The sequence below is a fragment of the Grammomys surdaster genome, unplaced genomic scaffold, assembly GCF_004785775.1.
Source record: "Grammomys surdaster isolate TR1022 unplaced genomic scaffold, NIH_TR_1.0 126553, whole genome shotgun sequence".
NCBI lineage: Eukaryota > Metazoa > Chordata > Mammalia > Rodentia > Muridae > Grammomys > Grammomys surdaster.
The window spans coordinates 30,308-46,143 of NW_021621345.1; the positions used below are offsets into that span (position 1 = coordinate 30,308).

Here is a 15,836-nt window from a genome sequence, read left to right on the forward strand (position 1 = left end):
ACTATGGGGAAAGATGTTCATAATGGGAGAGGCTGAGCATGGTCAGGAACACTGGGGACAAATACAGCTTCATTAATTCTTAAACTTCCATGCTTTCAAAAGGAATCTACATGCCAGTCATTCATAACCAAGTGTTTGTAAAGTCAACTTTAACTTACCCTAATGGATACTTCAGGTCCCACATGACTTTGAGAGTTTCATGTTCTAACTTTTTTCCATAAATGAGTCACTATATTCAAGGTACAAAATATTTTGATATTTTTTTCCTGAGCTGTATTGAGGAGTTAAAGAAAGTCATGAAACAAGTTATCACGAGAACTGTGGAGGCCTGGGGCATGTTGGGGGCGTTCCCTTGAGGAGCAGAGGTGGAGGTGGCTGAGGGGTTTGGTTTCATTGTGGTATGAGAGGGTTGAAGGGAACCCTCCCGAGATCTTGCACGGCCCTGGGTCCTGCCTTCATTCTAAGGAGGCCCTGTTCTCGAGACCGGTCCCAGTGACCCCTGTGAAAAGGTTGTCTGACCCACCAAAGGAGTCACGACCCACAAGTTGAAAACTGCTGACTTTGAAGGGCATTCTCCATCCTTATGATATTTAATTCTTCAGACCAGGGAGAATAATGGAGCCCATTGTGGATATGCTGCTGTTCTTTGCGTTGGGATTGCTTGTCCATTTTGTGTTCTTCGCCTCCATCTTTGACATTTATTTTACATCTCCTTTGGTCCATGGAATGACTCCTCAGTTTACACTTTTGCCTCCTCCAGCAAAGAGATTAGTGTTATTTGTTGCTGACGGCCTGAGAGCAGATGCTCTTTATGAGTTAGATGAAGATGGAAACTCCAGAGCACCTTTCATTAGGAATGTTATAATGCATGAAGGCAGCTGGGGAGTATCTCACACACGTGTGCCAACAGAATCTCGGCCTGGCCATGTAGCCTTGATAGCTGGCTTTTACGAGGATGTCAGTGCGATTGCCAAAGGATGGAAAGAAAATCCGGTAGAATTTGACTCTCTTTTTAATGAAAGCAAGTACACATGGAGCTGGGGAAGTCCAGATATCTTGCCTATGTTTGCCAAAGGTGCTAGTGGTGACAATGTTTATACATATAGTTACGATGCTCAAAGAGAAGATTTTGGTGCCCACGATGACACAAAACTGGATACTTGGGTTTTTGATAAAGTTAAGGACTTCTTTGATGCTGCAAAAACCAACCAATCTTTGTTCTCAAAATTAAATGAAGAAAAAGTAGTTTTTTTTCTTACATTTATTAGGAATAGATACAAATGGACATGCTCACCGACCATCATCAAGGGAATATAAGGACAATATTAAAAATGTTGATGATGGAGTGAAAGAAATTGTGTCAATATTCAAGCATTTTTATGATGATGATGGGAAAACTGCATTTGTCTTTACATCTGACCATGGAATGACAGACTGGGTTCCCACGGGGCCGGTCATCCTTCAGAGACTTTAACTCCTTTCGTTATTTGGAGAGCTGGAATCAAATTCCCTCAAAATGTGTCAGCTCAGCAATATGATGATGAGTTTTTAAAAGAATGGAGATTGGAAAACTGGGAGAGGCAAGACATCAATCAGGCTGACATCTCACCACTGATGGCATCCCTTATTGGAGTCCCCTTTCCCCTTAATTCGGTGGGAATACTTCCTGTGGGTTATCTTAACAACACTGGTCTCTTCAAAGCAGAGAGCATGCTTACCAATGCAGTACAGATTCTTGAACAGTTCAAGGTGAAAATGACTCAGAAAAAAGAAACTACCGTTTTTGTTTACACCATTTAAGTTGCTCTCAGATTCTCAACAGCTGGACATTTTAAGAAAAGCAAGATCTTACATAAAACAAGAAAAATTTGATGAAGTTGTGTCCCTCTGTGAGGAGCTGATTGACCTTGCCCTGAGAGGACTGTCCTATTATCACACTTATGACAGACTGTTTCTGGGCGTCAATGTTGCAGTTGGTTTTGTGGGTTGGATGTCTTATGCTTCTTTGTTAATCATCAAGTCTCATTCTTATATCCCAAGACGCACTAGGAAGGAAGGTAAGAAGCCTCACCATCTCCTGCCTTGGAGCTTCATAGCTGCTGGTGTCTTAGCAGCACGCTTCCTGGTGATGCAAGCCTGTTCCTGGACTTACTACGTGTATTGCTTGCTGCCAGTGCCCATATGGTATGCAGTACTAAGAGAACATGAAGTTATTGAAGACCTGGTTGGATCACTATTGACTTTTCCTCTGAGCCATTTTGTTGCCTACTTGCTTGTCTTTACCTCGGGTATTGAAGTCCTGGTGCTCAGTTTCTTCTACTGCTACATGTTGACAGCTGGACTGATTGTGTTTGCAAGTTGGCCGTTTCTCACTCAGCTGTGGACCCGAGCAAAGATCACCTGCCTGAGTTGGGCTTTCTTCTCTTTGCTTCTTGCAGTGTTCCCACTGATGCCTGTTGTGAAAGCCAAACCTTTCTCTAGTAATGGGTGCCGGATTGCTGGTTCTTCTGCTGTCCCTGGCTGTTCTAACAACTCTCGTAAAAAGAAAAACTAATTTGGTAAAGGACGAACTGTTGGTACTCCTGTTACAGATGCTGAGTACAGTCCTCTCTGTATATGTTGTGTACAGCACCCACCACAGTCTGTTAAAGAAAGAAGGCCTGCTTCTTATGAATCAGAGTGTGAGCTGGGCAACATTAGCTTCTTCCCTGGTGGCGCCGCTCCTGAGCTCCACAGCTCTCTCTCAGCGACTGGCCAGCATACTTCTTTCCCTGATGTCGACCTACTTGCTCCTAAGCACGGGGTATGAAGCTCTCTTTCTTTAGTGTTGTCCTGTTTGATGTTTGTCTGGATACACGTGGAACAAGAGACCCTTCAACAGCCTGGCGTTTCTTGTAAACAGAAGCTTACCAGCATCCAGTTCGTCTGCAATACTGACATAGCTCAGTTCCGACAGCTCTGTTTGGATGACATCCGTAGGGCCTTTTTCCTCGTTTTCTTTTTATTAGCTGAATTTTTTGGAACTGGAAATATAGCTTCTATTAACAGCTTTGACCTTGCCTCTGTGTATTGCTGTCTGACTGTGTTTAGTCCTTTCATGATGGGAGCACTCATGATGTGGAAGGGAGGACACTGTCTATCATGGAAGGATGATGCAGAAGCAGAAGCATAAATCCAGCCTCAGCAGTCAAGATGCAGAGAGATCACATTTCATCTGCACACAGGAAGGAGGGAGAAAACAGGAAGTGGATCCAGACTGTAAAAAAGCCTACCCCCAGTGATGTATTTCTTCCAGTAGGACTTGGTCATCTAAAGGTTCATAATCTTCCAAACAGTGCCAGCAGTACCCAGTGTAATACATGTGTCTGTGGGGAACATTTCTCTTTCAAACCAGTATAATGGTTATACTTACCTGTTCCCACTACCAAATTTCTCTTCTATAGTTCTTGGCACATTTTATGTAGTTAGTATACATTTATTTTACTACTCAGATACATAAGTAATAACTGTTGAAAGTGTATGTCCTCTTAGTAGGAGTTTTTTTACTACACCAGTTGTACTGATTTTTTTACTACACTAATAGAAACGTAATTTTTAAAGTGGTAAAAGGATATTGGGCATTTTCTTATGGCCCATTCTCTATTCTCTGAATATGTTTTCAAATTACTACACTGAGCATGAGTTTATATCATGAATAAAATGATGTTTTTAAACTCAAAAAAGCAATAATAAAATATCTGAGTCATGTTCATGATATCTAATAACAAGCCAGGCCCAGAATGCTGTGAATCAGAACAACAGGCTGCATAAATAATTCTCTTTTATATGTTCTTGGAAACATGAACATTGTCATGAATCAGTAGAATGTCTCACATAATGCAAAATTTGTAGATTTTAATTTAAAATACATGTTAGTGTTTGCTGTTATTCTTTGTGTGTTGTTAGTTTTTACATCAGTTCTCACTCTCCTGTGTGACAGTTTCGTATTCTATCTCTGTCTCCTATCAACTGGTATACATGAGTTACTTGAGAGATTAAAGGCTGCTCTATAAGCAGAACATGTTTCAGGTGCCTGTTACCAATGACATCATTTGTTGTTCCTTGAAACAGATTTTAATTCCTTTTGTTCTTGTGATGTGTGCTTTTGAAGCAGTTCAGATAATTACCCAGTTGTCATCAAAAGGATAAGATAAATACTTAAGAAGCCTTGGGTTTCCCTACTTTTCATAAATGAGAGAATGGTTGAAGATATTTCATGTGATTGCTACTAAAACTTTGTAACACAAATTGTTTATTATAAGATTAAGAATTTTTTTCATTTTTAAGTTTTAGGTGTCATTAGAGGAAATTGGTTGATTCAGGCCTTTAGCAAACAAATGTACTTTCTTTACAATAAAACATTAGAATGTTATTCAAGCTAGTGAAGACTCTAGAAAATCATAAATTTTAAATACTATAGTTATTTATTTGTCTCTTATGCTATAATGACACCTATAAAAAATGAAAAGGGGTATGTATCATTGCAATGTCTCTTGGCATCTTTCTCTTTTTTTGATTAAACTAATAAAATTTATTTAAAAAAACAAAAACAAAAAAAGAAAGTCATAAAACAAAAACGAATTTACTTATAAAAAAATTCACTCAGAATAAATATATGATGTCTTTTTGCATTGACTTCTGTGTGCCTGGAGCACATTTCTTTATATGGATTAGAACACTCTTCAAATTGCATTTGGGAAAAAAAACATATACCACTTAGTACCTTCATTCAGACTTAAATACCTTTGTTCTTTGTTTTGGCTCAGTTGAATTAATAGTGCTTATTATATCAGGAAAATTATTCTTAGATATGTAGCTGTGTAGCTGAAGTGGAATAAAGTTAGTTCAGCTGAAAGGGAACATCTGAAGTTTCTTAGCCAAATGTGCCCATAAATTTCAAACCTAGTTGTATCTGAAAAATGCTCACAAGCCCTTTAAGTCCTGCCAGAGGCAGATGGGCAGCTCAGCTTCACACTTCTGCTTTCTCTCATTGGTTTATGTTATGTATTACCAGACATGGGAAATTATAACTCTAGTGATAGTAATAAGTTCGACAATCTCATAATTCCAGGTTGTTGATGCTGAGGGTAAAACCTGTCTATGAGTTGCTACCATTGAAATATTAGGGGATTCCAGAGATGAGTTCAGTATCATACTTAATGAGGAACCTTCGAGTCTGGCATGGTTTTTGTTGGTATCAGTTCATATGTATGGCACTATGCTCATAGAATGCCATTTGATGGTGACTCTTTTCCCTGGAGTCATACACAGGATATCTGGAGATGGGACCATTAAAATGTCACTTCTGGAGGCTGAAACCATATGAAACAAATTACAACATGGCTGTCTACATAAAAAGTAACTCTAAGCCCCTTAGAAAATGGAAAGAATATTGTTATTTTCTCAATTTTAAATCTAAACAGTAACAATTACATAAGTTGCAGAGTTCCCAAATGAAGAAAAACATTTAGGTATTTAGGTAATATCCCTTTATTTCTAATAGTTTGACCTGACATATTGAGGAGCATAAGTCCAACAAACTGTGGTAGTGAGAGCACTTTCATATTTCTCTGTATATATGCTCATTATGAAACAGGACAAGATATACCATATTATAATGTTCTAACCATCAGTTAGACAACTTGAATGAGGCACTTATGTAAATAATAGGAGTTTCAAGTTGCTGTGAATACTGAGGGTAGCAGGTTCCTTGATCCCTACCCTGAATATATGATGTCTCCTTCTGCTGGTAATTTTATAAAGTGTTGAAATTTGATGGACTGTGGATGCTTTTTCATATGCAGGGTTGAACAATGAACATAATCTAAAATGGTTCTTTGAATTGCTGAATTCATGTGGAATGAATAAATCTTCATTCCCTGTTGTCAATTCCAAGCAATACTGACTCCCTTAATTTGTCTCAGGATTTGCTGAAGAGTCTTTAATTGTCTAAACATAAAAAAATATCTCTTCATGTCACAACAGTGTATCATGTCAATTAGATACTTAAAACCAGAAACTTCAATGATTTCCATAAATAGTGTTCAATTCTCCAGAATATGGGATGGAAACATTATAACATCTATGAGTTTTCTCACTGGGAAAGAGTTTTAATGGACAATATATCAAAATATTTCTTTACCTTTTAAAGATGAAAACCAAGTTTTGCATTTGCATGTCTTTAAAGAATACAATCGGCCCCTCATATATGGTACAACTGATTTGTCATAAGACCAATATTATCAGTCAGCGTGAATCAGGGGAGGACTCTTTATCATGTTGATGTTTTCAAAATTTTGGGATAACTTGTCTAATCTATGTGGGCATCGTGTATATCAACTGGCCTTGAAATTATTGTGTGGACTTCTTATGATTATAAGTATTTTGTTTCTACCAATTGATGGGTGTTGTAACAACTTACTGCAAGGTGGAGGGTGGTTTAGTGGAGATGCTGTGGCAACAAGGGGAGTCAGAAACTCTGCCCCACTAGAGAGCCTGCTGAGGTGAAAATATCAGGCAGGGGCCAGGTGGCCTGATGGTGTTGGGCTTAGTATGGGATCTTGGCAGTTCTGTTGGTTACTAAAATGTGGGACCGCTGGGGCTGAGAGAGTTGGTGACAGAGCACCAAAGTCTGAGGGTCATATATTTTAATATCTTCCTTAACATAATTCAGATTATTGTGTACTCCTGCCTCCTAGAGGATTATTGCTTCTGTGTCACATATGTGTCAGCAGGTGGCAGAGAAGAGAGAGGCTATGTCTCTGGTCAGCATTTTGACCTATGAACATCTGAATGATTAGTAGCCTAGCATTCCATGAAAGCAGTAAACCTGAGAAGACAACCAGACTAAGCAGGCCCAGACAGTCTCCCAGGACAGAGTGACAGATATTAGGACAACCACACTGAGGATCGAGGTCCATGGGCAGGAGTGAAAGGGGCAACTTGCAAGGGGCAACTCTGGCAGACACAGCAAGTAGAGAGCCCAAGACAACCACCATACTGGCACTGTGAGGCCCAGATAAGGAGCTAGACTGAGATGACCACCAGTCTATCCCCAGGCAGGCCTGGGAAACAGACCATGCTTCATACGATCCATGCCTGGAACCAGAATACATATGAAGGTGCCAGTTTCAAACAACACAGGATGATGTTTCACCACTGGAAGCAGCAATATCTGGAAGGCACTTAAAAAACCACACACCGTAATGTTCAACACCGTATAAAGACATATGTTCTTTTTTGCTTAAGGACTGAATAGCTACAATTTTGCTCAGTTAGGAATCTTCCATATTGTGCCTTTTTCTTTTATTTGCTATTATTTCCCACAATTCCTCAGCATAAATATTTGACTAGTGATGATAGATTTAAGTATTATAACAGAAAACAGTGCAACTCAATCAATACATGGCTCTGCTGTATCTTATAAATGGTATTTTCAACTGTCATTCTTGAGATGGAACTAGATAAATTATACTGATTCAGTCTGCAGTCTCACTGTCTGCATGTTGGGCAATATCTCCTAACAAGCTAAGATGTAGAAATGTTTGTGCATTCTTATAACACAAATATTTGAATATCACAGATCACACATCTTTGTCTTTATCTTGACCATCCAGCTTTAATTATCAGTAGAAGAAGTATAATCTTTTTAATCTTCAGTACCTTTTATCTGAAGCCAGGAAATCATTTGTGTCTTTCAGAAATATAAATAAGAGAGGCTAAACAGTATGAGAATGAGCTGGAACCCAGTGATTTTCTAGGAGCTGAACTTGAGTGATGGGTGAGTTACAAATGCCTAGTCATAAAGCAGCTTCTTCAATATACAGAGCACCTTCCCTACCAGAAGTACCACACAGTAGCTTTTGGATGGATTTTGTTATATCAGATTTAATTAGAATACAAAATATTCATATTTTGTAGACTGAACTAAAGGGGGGATTCAATATATTGAATATGGCAACTGAAACAAAACATTTACCTTTTTCTAAATCTGGTTTTGTTTTTTCTAGCATTCTATAGGTTTAAGTCACCTACTGGATAAATATATCCCCAAACAAAGAACCTTTATAAAGCCAGTCATACCTGCATTCAAATTCAATCTCTAACAGCCACAGAACATGTAAGATTTAACAAACAATGTGTGTGCTCTAATAAAAGCACAAACTATACCATAGATGTACTCAGTTTTTAATAGGATGGTGTAACATGGAGAGTATCTTTTAAAAACATTTATGTGTTTAATGATTTTTTTAATGTGTAATGTGTTTGTGCTTCAGTGAGTTTATGTGCAGTGGATGCAAGCAGGTTAGAGAAGTGTAGTCAAGAAGAAAATTGCGAGCCACTTGATGCAGTTGCTATCAATGAAACACAGGTCCTCTGTAAGAGCAGAAAATACTCTTGACTACTGATTCATCCTTTCAGCCCCCATTTTTAAGGAGAATCATACCGGAACTATGTGCTATGCACTTATGTAACACATAATTAGAAGGTAGGAGCTAGTAGTACTTGAACATATGATCCTGAATAGAATGATGACTTCTACTGAGCCTTCTGCTAAGCTAAGATTATATTAGAACTTTACTGGTGGTGGAGAAAGAGGAATCTCACAGGTTCAGGGACTAATTACAGATTGTCTTGGACAAACTTTAGAATATTTAACAATTCTTCCCCATCCACTTCTCTGTCTGAACTAATATCCTTGTGACTAACAGGTATAAGGTTTTATTTACAGACCATAAGCTACCAACAACCACCATGCTAAGTAAGAATGCTTTCAGCACCTGAGACCTACATCAATAATTTCACCACTTCAATTCAATTCTCCTATCAATGTTTCCACCAATGCATTAAAAAGGCTAACATCATGAATTTCTTCGTTCTGTTTCTGGAAAAAGTTCATCAAAATGTTACTAGGTAGGAACATGGAATGAGGGATAACCTAAATCTGTGTTCTCAGGCCAGCATTATTCACACTTGGATGCAGTGTAAACTCTCTCTTAACTTTCTTGGAGGTATGAATTTGTTTTTGTGTTGGCTGCTGGGATGTCCCATAGTGGTGAAGGTATCAGAAGTGAAATTAAGAAGTCTAGGAAGGGGAAAAAGGAGTAATTAATAAGTTAGTATGATAATAACAAAATATTTTCTGTTCCTGGCCAGCTGCCACAGTCAACTGGGTTCCCCTGAAAGGGAGGCTGGGAATGGGAGAAGGGACAGGAGGACAGGAAGAGATGTAGCCTGGACAAAGGTCTCTGATCAAGGCTCAGTGCTTTAATGTTCATCTTTCAATTTAAAGAGGAAGCCCCACCTCCACCACTGAACCCCTTCTTGCTTCAGCCCAGTGTGGGTGAGGGGAATCCATCCTTAATTGCAGACCAGAGGTGTGTCAAGGCAAGCTCAGCAGTCGGTCTATTCATCTCAGCTCCTGTAGCAGGTTGTGGGTCTGCCAAGGTGGTTAACACCTGAGTCCTATTGTTTGGTCTGCTGTGGTAAACAAAGTCTCTCAGGCCTGCTCAAGGCTGGGGGAAGGGCACAATTCCCCCATTTTAGTTTTAAGGATGGCAGTGCCAGCAGCTGGACCGGGCACAAGATTTCATCCCATCTAGGGTAAAGAGTAGCTGAGCAACTGTGCCTGGCTTAGGTCAGTGTCTATATTACTCCTATATTACCCATCTTCGAGGAACAGGCATAGCACATTGATGTATACCTTTATCTTATGTTTATAGGAGCTCAAGAACACTCTTACCTGTCTTTGACTAGCCGGCCATCATTGGCACACTCTTTTCCATATAGACCAAAACCACATTTAGACCAAAGGACCCGTGGGCATGCACTAGATGCAATTCTTCACAGCTATGTGGAACTGCCATGATGAAAGGTGAGCTGGCTGAGAGCAATCCTGTGTGAGGGGGAATCAATCTGCTTAAAATACAAGGTTCAAAGGTTTAAGGCAACGTGATTATCCAAGCACTGTAGAAATTAAGGTTGAAAGCGGAAATATTCCAGTATCTAATCCAACTGCCAGTGGACAGGTATCAGACACAAGTCTGGCCACCAGGTATATAGTGGGTGGCTTTAAGTATTGATAAAAAACTTACTCTCCAATAAGAGCAGAGACTACATGCCAGGTTAAATCAGCTTGCTGATAAGGATTTTGAGCCATCTTCATCATTAGAATCATAATTATTAGACTCAAGATCTGTGTCCACTTGATGGACCAATCTTTCAGGTAGCCATCGGACTCCGTTCTCTTTTCTGAAAAAATACAGAGTGAGCCATGGCCCCAAATTAAAACAGGGTCAGGACCACACCAAGTATGAGCTAAGGGGTCTCTCCACATGTCCCTGGCAATTGAGCTGGAAGTAACCAGATGCCAGTGGCAATCCACTGCATACCGACCTTTAGCATCAATTTGCAGAAAATTTAAAACAAATAAGACAAAAGCAAGGTGTGCTTTTGATGTCCTTGGTGGGTATAATTCCCCCATTTTAGTTTTTAAAAGCCAATTTTTCAGAGTTCCTTGTAAAACCAGGGAAGAAGCATCAGTAGCTGCTCCTCCCACATTCAAGAGAGTTATCAAGATATTATTTTAAAGTTCCATAATCTCTCTTTTACAATTCCTTGTCCTTAAGGATAAAGAATCTCAGTAATAAGGATAATATTAAATTGTCAACAAAACATCTCAAATGTTTAACTGCAATAGCCAGTTCCATTGTCTATAGTCTGATATGGAACACCAAGCATAGAAAAATAATGTAGGCAATAACTAATTATAATTTTTAGTTGCTTTTCTTGTTAAAACAGTTGCAACTAGAAAGCCTAAAAGGGTATCAAATCACATGAACATATTTTAATTTTCCAAAATCAAAAAATGAGTAACATCTATTTGCCAAATTGATAAAGTATAAGTCCTCAAGGCTTAACACCATTATGAAAAATTTGAGGACACTGAGAACAAATTTTTGCAATTTAACTTGCACACTTTCTAGAAATATCAGATTATTGTCTCAAGCTATTACTATTTTGATGATGTAAAGAATAATATTGTATGGCCAATTGTTTCTGTAATGTCTATAATTTGACTGGTGCACAAATCTGCTCTGACATTGCCCTGGGGTCCAGGCAATTGAATATGAGCTCTTAAATGTCTTATAAAGCTAAGAAATAGTACCTGTTTCTTAAATTAAGTAAGCTGTATTTGTATAAGTAACTGTAAAATTTGAGAATTAGCAATATCTAAAACAAGAACAATTTCAAGCAGTTACAAACCATGAACCATATACTGGCTATGAGTATACAAATTGAAAGCTTGATTTTTCAGCATTTTAAACAGTGGCTACAGCACGTAATTTAATTATTTGTGCTGAAGCTGGGGTAAATTCAAGAAAATGAACATGTAATATAATTACATATACTGCCTTCTCAATAGATGAGGCATCTATAAATACAGTGAACATCTTTTCTATGGGCTGCATGCAAATTTATAGAAAATACAAAAGCATGCATAGAAAAAACTGTAACAACTTGTCTTATGGAAAATGATTATCAAATTTGCCTAAAACCTTTGCCATGTAATAGGACAAATATTCTCCGATAATCAACTAAATTTCTATTTGGAATAAGGAATTAACATTTCATCCAAAATACTTTCAGGATTCTATCTTATAATCTTCTAAGATAGAAACACTGCACTAGTTTCATAACATGATGTTCAAACTTTACTTGTAGATGATGAAGGACGAATCCACATTAATGGTTTCTTTGGCCAAACAGCTGTTGTGAGCACATTAGTAATAACTCAAACAGTCAGCAATTTATCATAGTCTATATAATTAATGTATCTTTTGATAACTAAGAGCTTACTCTATACTTTCTACAAAACTATCTATCTCTCTTCAGTTAATTGTCGAGGAGAATTAGGATTTGTACTCCCTTGAGAATATCAAATAAAGGTTAAAGTTCTAATTTGGTAAGCTTAAGATGAGATTTAGCCAATTAATATCTCCTAACAACTTTTGAAAATCATTAAAAGTAAACCATTTTTTTGTATGTACACCTGCAAGCCAGAAGAGGGCACTAGATCCCACTACAAATGGTTGTGAGCCACCATGTATGTGGTCATACAAGAATTTAATATTTTTATTTGTAAAAAGTGACTAGCAATGGAATGAGCTTACAAGTCAACTCCTCCTCTCCTCATGCCTCATTGTTTGGAGCACACTTGCAACCCATTTACTTTGATGAAGTTTATGCCCTACCAAACCTGTAAGGAATAGCAAATAGTTCCTGGATGATGCTACAATATTTAATAAGGACTAATTATCTCAAACGTTCCTTTGCAACAATTGACATGACTTTTTAAATTGAAAATGTTTAGATCTGTTTTTAAAGGAAGACATACACAATCAACAATTTAGAAAACTGAGCTTTTATCATTCTCACAATTCTAGTTTACAACACAGGGCCTGTTGTTTGAGGATATAGAATGACTGATTGTTACTACTGGAAACATGTTTTTCCTATAGGACCATTTTACTCTCAATAGTTATGAATAAAAAACACCTGTGTATTTAAATGTGTCTTAATTACTTATTTATTTATGTGCTTATTTATCTACACCACAAATGCTTCCCCTCCCTTCTTGCATCACAGAGTTCTTTCCCCCATCCTACCTCCTCTTGACCTCTGAGAGGGAAGACACATCTCATCCCTTTAACCCTACATCCTAGGGCATCAAGTCTATGAAAGATCAGGCACATCCTATCCCACTAAGGGCAGACAAGGTTCCCCTCTGTTACATTTATTCCAGGATCCTTGGTTCAGCCCATGTATGCTCTTAGGTTGGTGGCCCATTCTCTAGGAGCTACATGGAGTACAGATTAGTTGACAATATTGACCAGGGGGTTTCAAGTCCTTGAGGACTCTCAGTCCTTCCTCTAACTCTTCCATAGGGGTCCCCGAACTCCATCCAGTGTTTCCTTGTGGGTATCTACATCTGTCTATCAGTTGCTGTGTAGAGCCTCTCAGAGAGCTGCTATGCTAGGTTCCTGTGTGCAAGCAAATGTAGTATCATTAATAGTGTGAGATTTCTTTGATTTCTTTCTTCAGAGAGTTGAAGTTCTTGTCATACAGGTCTTTCACTTGCTTGGTTAGATTCACACCAAGGTATTTTATATTATTTGCAACTATTGTGAAAGGTGTCATTTACCTAATTTCTTTTTCAGTATGTTTATCTTTCATGTAGAGGAAGGCTACCGATTTGTTTGAGTTGATTTTATAACCAGCCACTTTGCTGAAGTTGTTTATCAGGTTTAGGAGTTCTCTGGTGGAAGTTTGGGGGTCACTTAAGTATACTATCATATCATCTGCAAATAGCGATATTTTGACTTCTTCCTTTCCTATTTGTATCCCTTTGACTTCTTTTTGTTGTCTAATTGCTCTGGCTAGGACTTCCAGTACTATACTGAATAGGTAGGGGGAGAGTGGGCAGCCTTGTCTAGTCACTGATCTTAGTGGGATTGCTTCAAGTTTCTCTCCATTTAGCTTGATGTTGGCTACTGGTTTGCTGTAAATTGCTTTTATTATGTTTGGGTAGGGGCCTTGAATTCCTGATCTTTCCAAGACTTTTATCATGAAGGGATGTTGAATTTTGTGAAATGCTTTCTCAGCATCTAGTGAGATGATCATATGGTTTTTTCTTTAAGTTTGTTTATATAGTGGATTACATTGATGGATTTCCGAATATTGAACCATCCCTGCATTCCTGGGGTAAAACCTACTTGATCATGATGGATGATTGTTTTGATGTGGTCTTGGATTTGGTTTGCTAGAATTTCATTGAGTATTTTTGCATCGATGTTCATAAGGGAGATTGGTCTGAAGTTCTCTTTCTTTGTCGGGTCCTTGTGGGGTTTGGGTACGAGTGTAATTGTAGCTTTATAGAACGAATTGGGTAGTGTTCCTTCTGTCTCTACTTTGTCGAAGAGTTTGAAGAGAATTGGTATTAGGTCTTCCTTGAAGGTCTGATAGAATTCAGCACTAAAACCATCTGGTCCTGGGCTTTTTTTAGTGGGGAGACTTTTAATGACTGCTGCTATTTCCTGGGGGGTTATGGGACTATTTAGATGGTTTATCTGCTCCTGGTTTAACTTCAGTACCTGGTATCTGTCTAGGAAGTTGTCCATTTCATCCAGGTTTTCCAGTTTTGTTGAGTAGAGGCGTTTGTAGTAGGATCTGATGATTTTTTGAATTTCTTCAGTTTCTGTTGTTATGTCTCCCTTTTCAGTTCTGATTTTATTAATTTGGATACTGTCTCTGTGCCCTCTGGTTAATCTGGCTAACGGTTTATCTATCTTGTTGATTTTCTCAAAGAACCAACTCCTGGTTTTATTGATATTTTGTGTTGTTCTTTCTGTTTCTATTTGGTTGATTTCAGCCCTGAGTTTGATTATTTCCTGCCTTCTACTCCTCCTGGGTGTATTTGCTTCTTTTGTTTCTAGAGCTTTTAGTTGTGCAGTCAAGTTGTTAGTGTGTGCTCTTTCCAGTTTCTTTTTGTAGGCACTTAGAGCTATGAGTTTTCCTCTTAGCACTGCCTTCATGGAGTCCCACAAGTTTTGGTATGATGTGTCCTCATTTTCATTGAATTCTAAAAAGTCTTTTATTTCTTTATTTCTTCCTTGACCAAGTCATCATTGAGTAGAGAGTTGTTCAGTTTCCATGTGCAGGTGGGTTTTCCATTGGTTTTGTCATTATTAAAGACCAGTCTTAGTCCATGGTGATCTGATAAGATGCAAGGGATTATTTCAATCTTTTGGTATCTGTAGAGGCTTGTTTTGTGACCAATTATATGGTCAATTTTGGAGAAGGTACCATGAGGTGCTGAGAAAAAGGTATATTCTTTTGTTTTAGGATGAAATGTTCTATAGATGTCTGTTAAGTCCATTTGGTTCATAACTTCTGTTAATGTCAAAGTGTCTCAGTTTAGTTTGTTTCCATGATCTGTCCATTGCTGAGAGTGGGGTGTTGAAATCCCCCACTATTACTGTGTGAGGTGTAATGTGTGTTTTGAGCTTTAGTAAAGTTTCTTTTATGTATGTAGGTGCCCTTGCATTTGGAGCATAGATGTTCAGAATTGAGAGTTCACCTTGGTAGATTTTTCCTTTGATGAGTATGAAGTGTCCTTCCTTATGTTTTTTGATTAATTTTGGATGAAAGTCGATTTTATTTGATATTAGAATGGCTACTCCAGCTTGTTTCTTGGGACCATTGGCTTGGAAAATTGTTTTCCACCCTTTTATTCTGAGGTAGTGTCTGTCTTTGTCACTGAGGTGTGTTTCTTGTATGCAGCAAAATTCTGGGTCTTGTTTGTGTATCCAGTCTGCTAGTCTGCGTCTTTTTATTGGGGAATTGAGACCATTGATGTTAAGAGATATTAAGGAAAAATGAGTGTGGCTTCCTGTTATTTTTGTTATTAGAGGTAAAGTTATGTTTGTATAGTTATCTTCTTTTGGGGTTGTTGGAAGATTACTTCCTTGCTTTTTCTAGGTTGTAGTTTCCCTCCTTGTGTTGGCGTTTTCCATCAATTATCCTTTGAAGTGCTGGGTTTGTGGGAAGATATTGTGCAAATTTGGTTTTGTCATGGAATATCTTGGTTTCACCATCTATAGTGATTGAGAGTTTTGCTGGGTATAGTAATCTGGGCTGGCAATTGTGTTCTCTTAGGGTCTTTATGGTGTCAGTCCAGGCTCTTCTGGCTTTTATAGTCTCTGGTGAGAAGTCTGGTGTAATTCTTATAGGTCTGC

The 15,836-nt window shown here is 38.2% G+C and overlaps 1 protein-coding gene and 1 non-coding gene across 2 annotated transcripts; both read left to right on the top strand.

The window, feature by feature from the left end:
* The first annotated feature begins 617 nt into the window (after window positions 1-617).
* On the top strand, window positions 618-4,188 carry LOC114615096 (GPI ethanolamine phosphate transferase 1-like). Its single transcript, XM_028760744.1, is given in 7 exon segments — window positions 618-1,248; window positions 1,250-1,436; window positions 1,439-1,772; window positions 1,774-2,460; window positions 2,462-2,817; window positions 2,820-3,122; window positions 4,109-4,188. Coding segments are annotated over 7 exon segments (2,562 nt in total). The 5' UTR covers window positions 618-633.
* Window positions 4,189-6,725: 2,537 nt separating this feature from the next.
* Window positions 6,726-6,851, top strand: LOC114615097. Its single transcript, XR_003710435.1, has one exon. It is a non-coding gene; the product is annotated as a small nucleolar RNA SNORA17 (small nucleolar RNA).
* The last annotated feature ends 8,985 nt before the right edge of the window (window positions 6,852-15,836 follow it).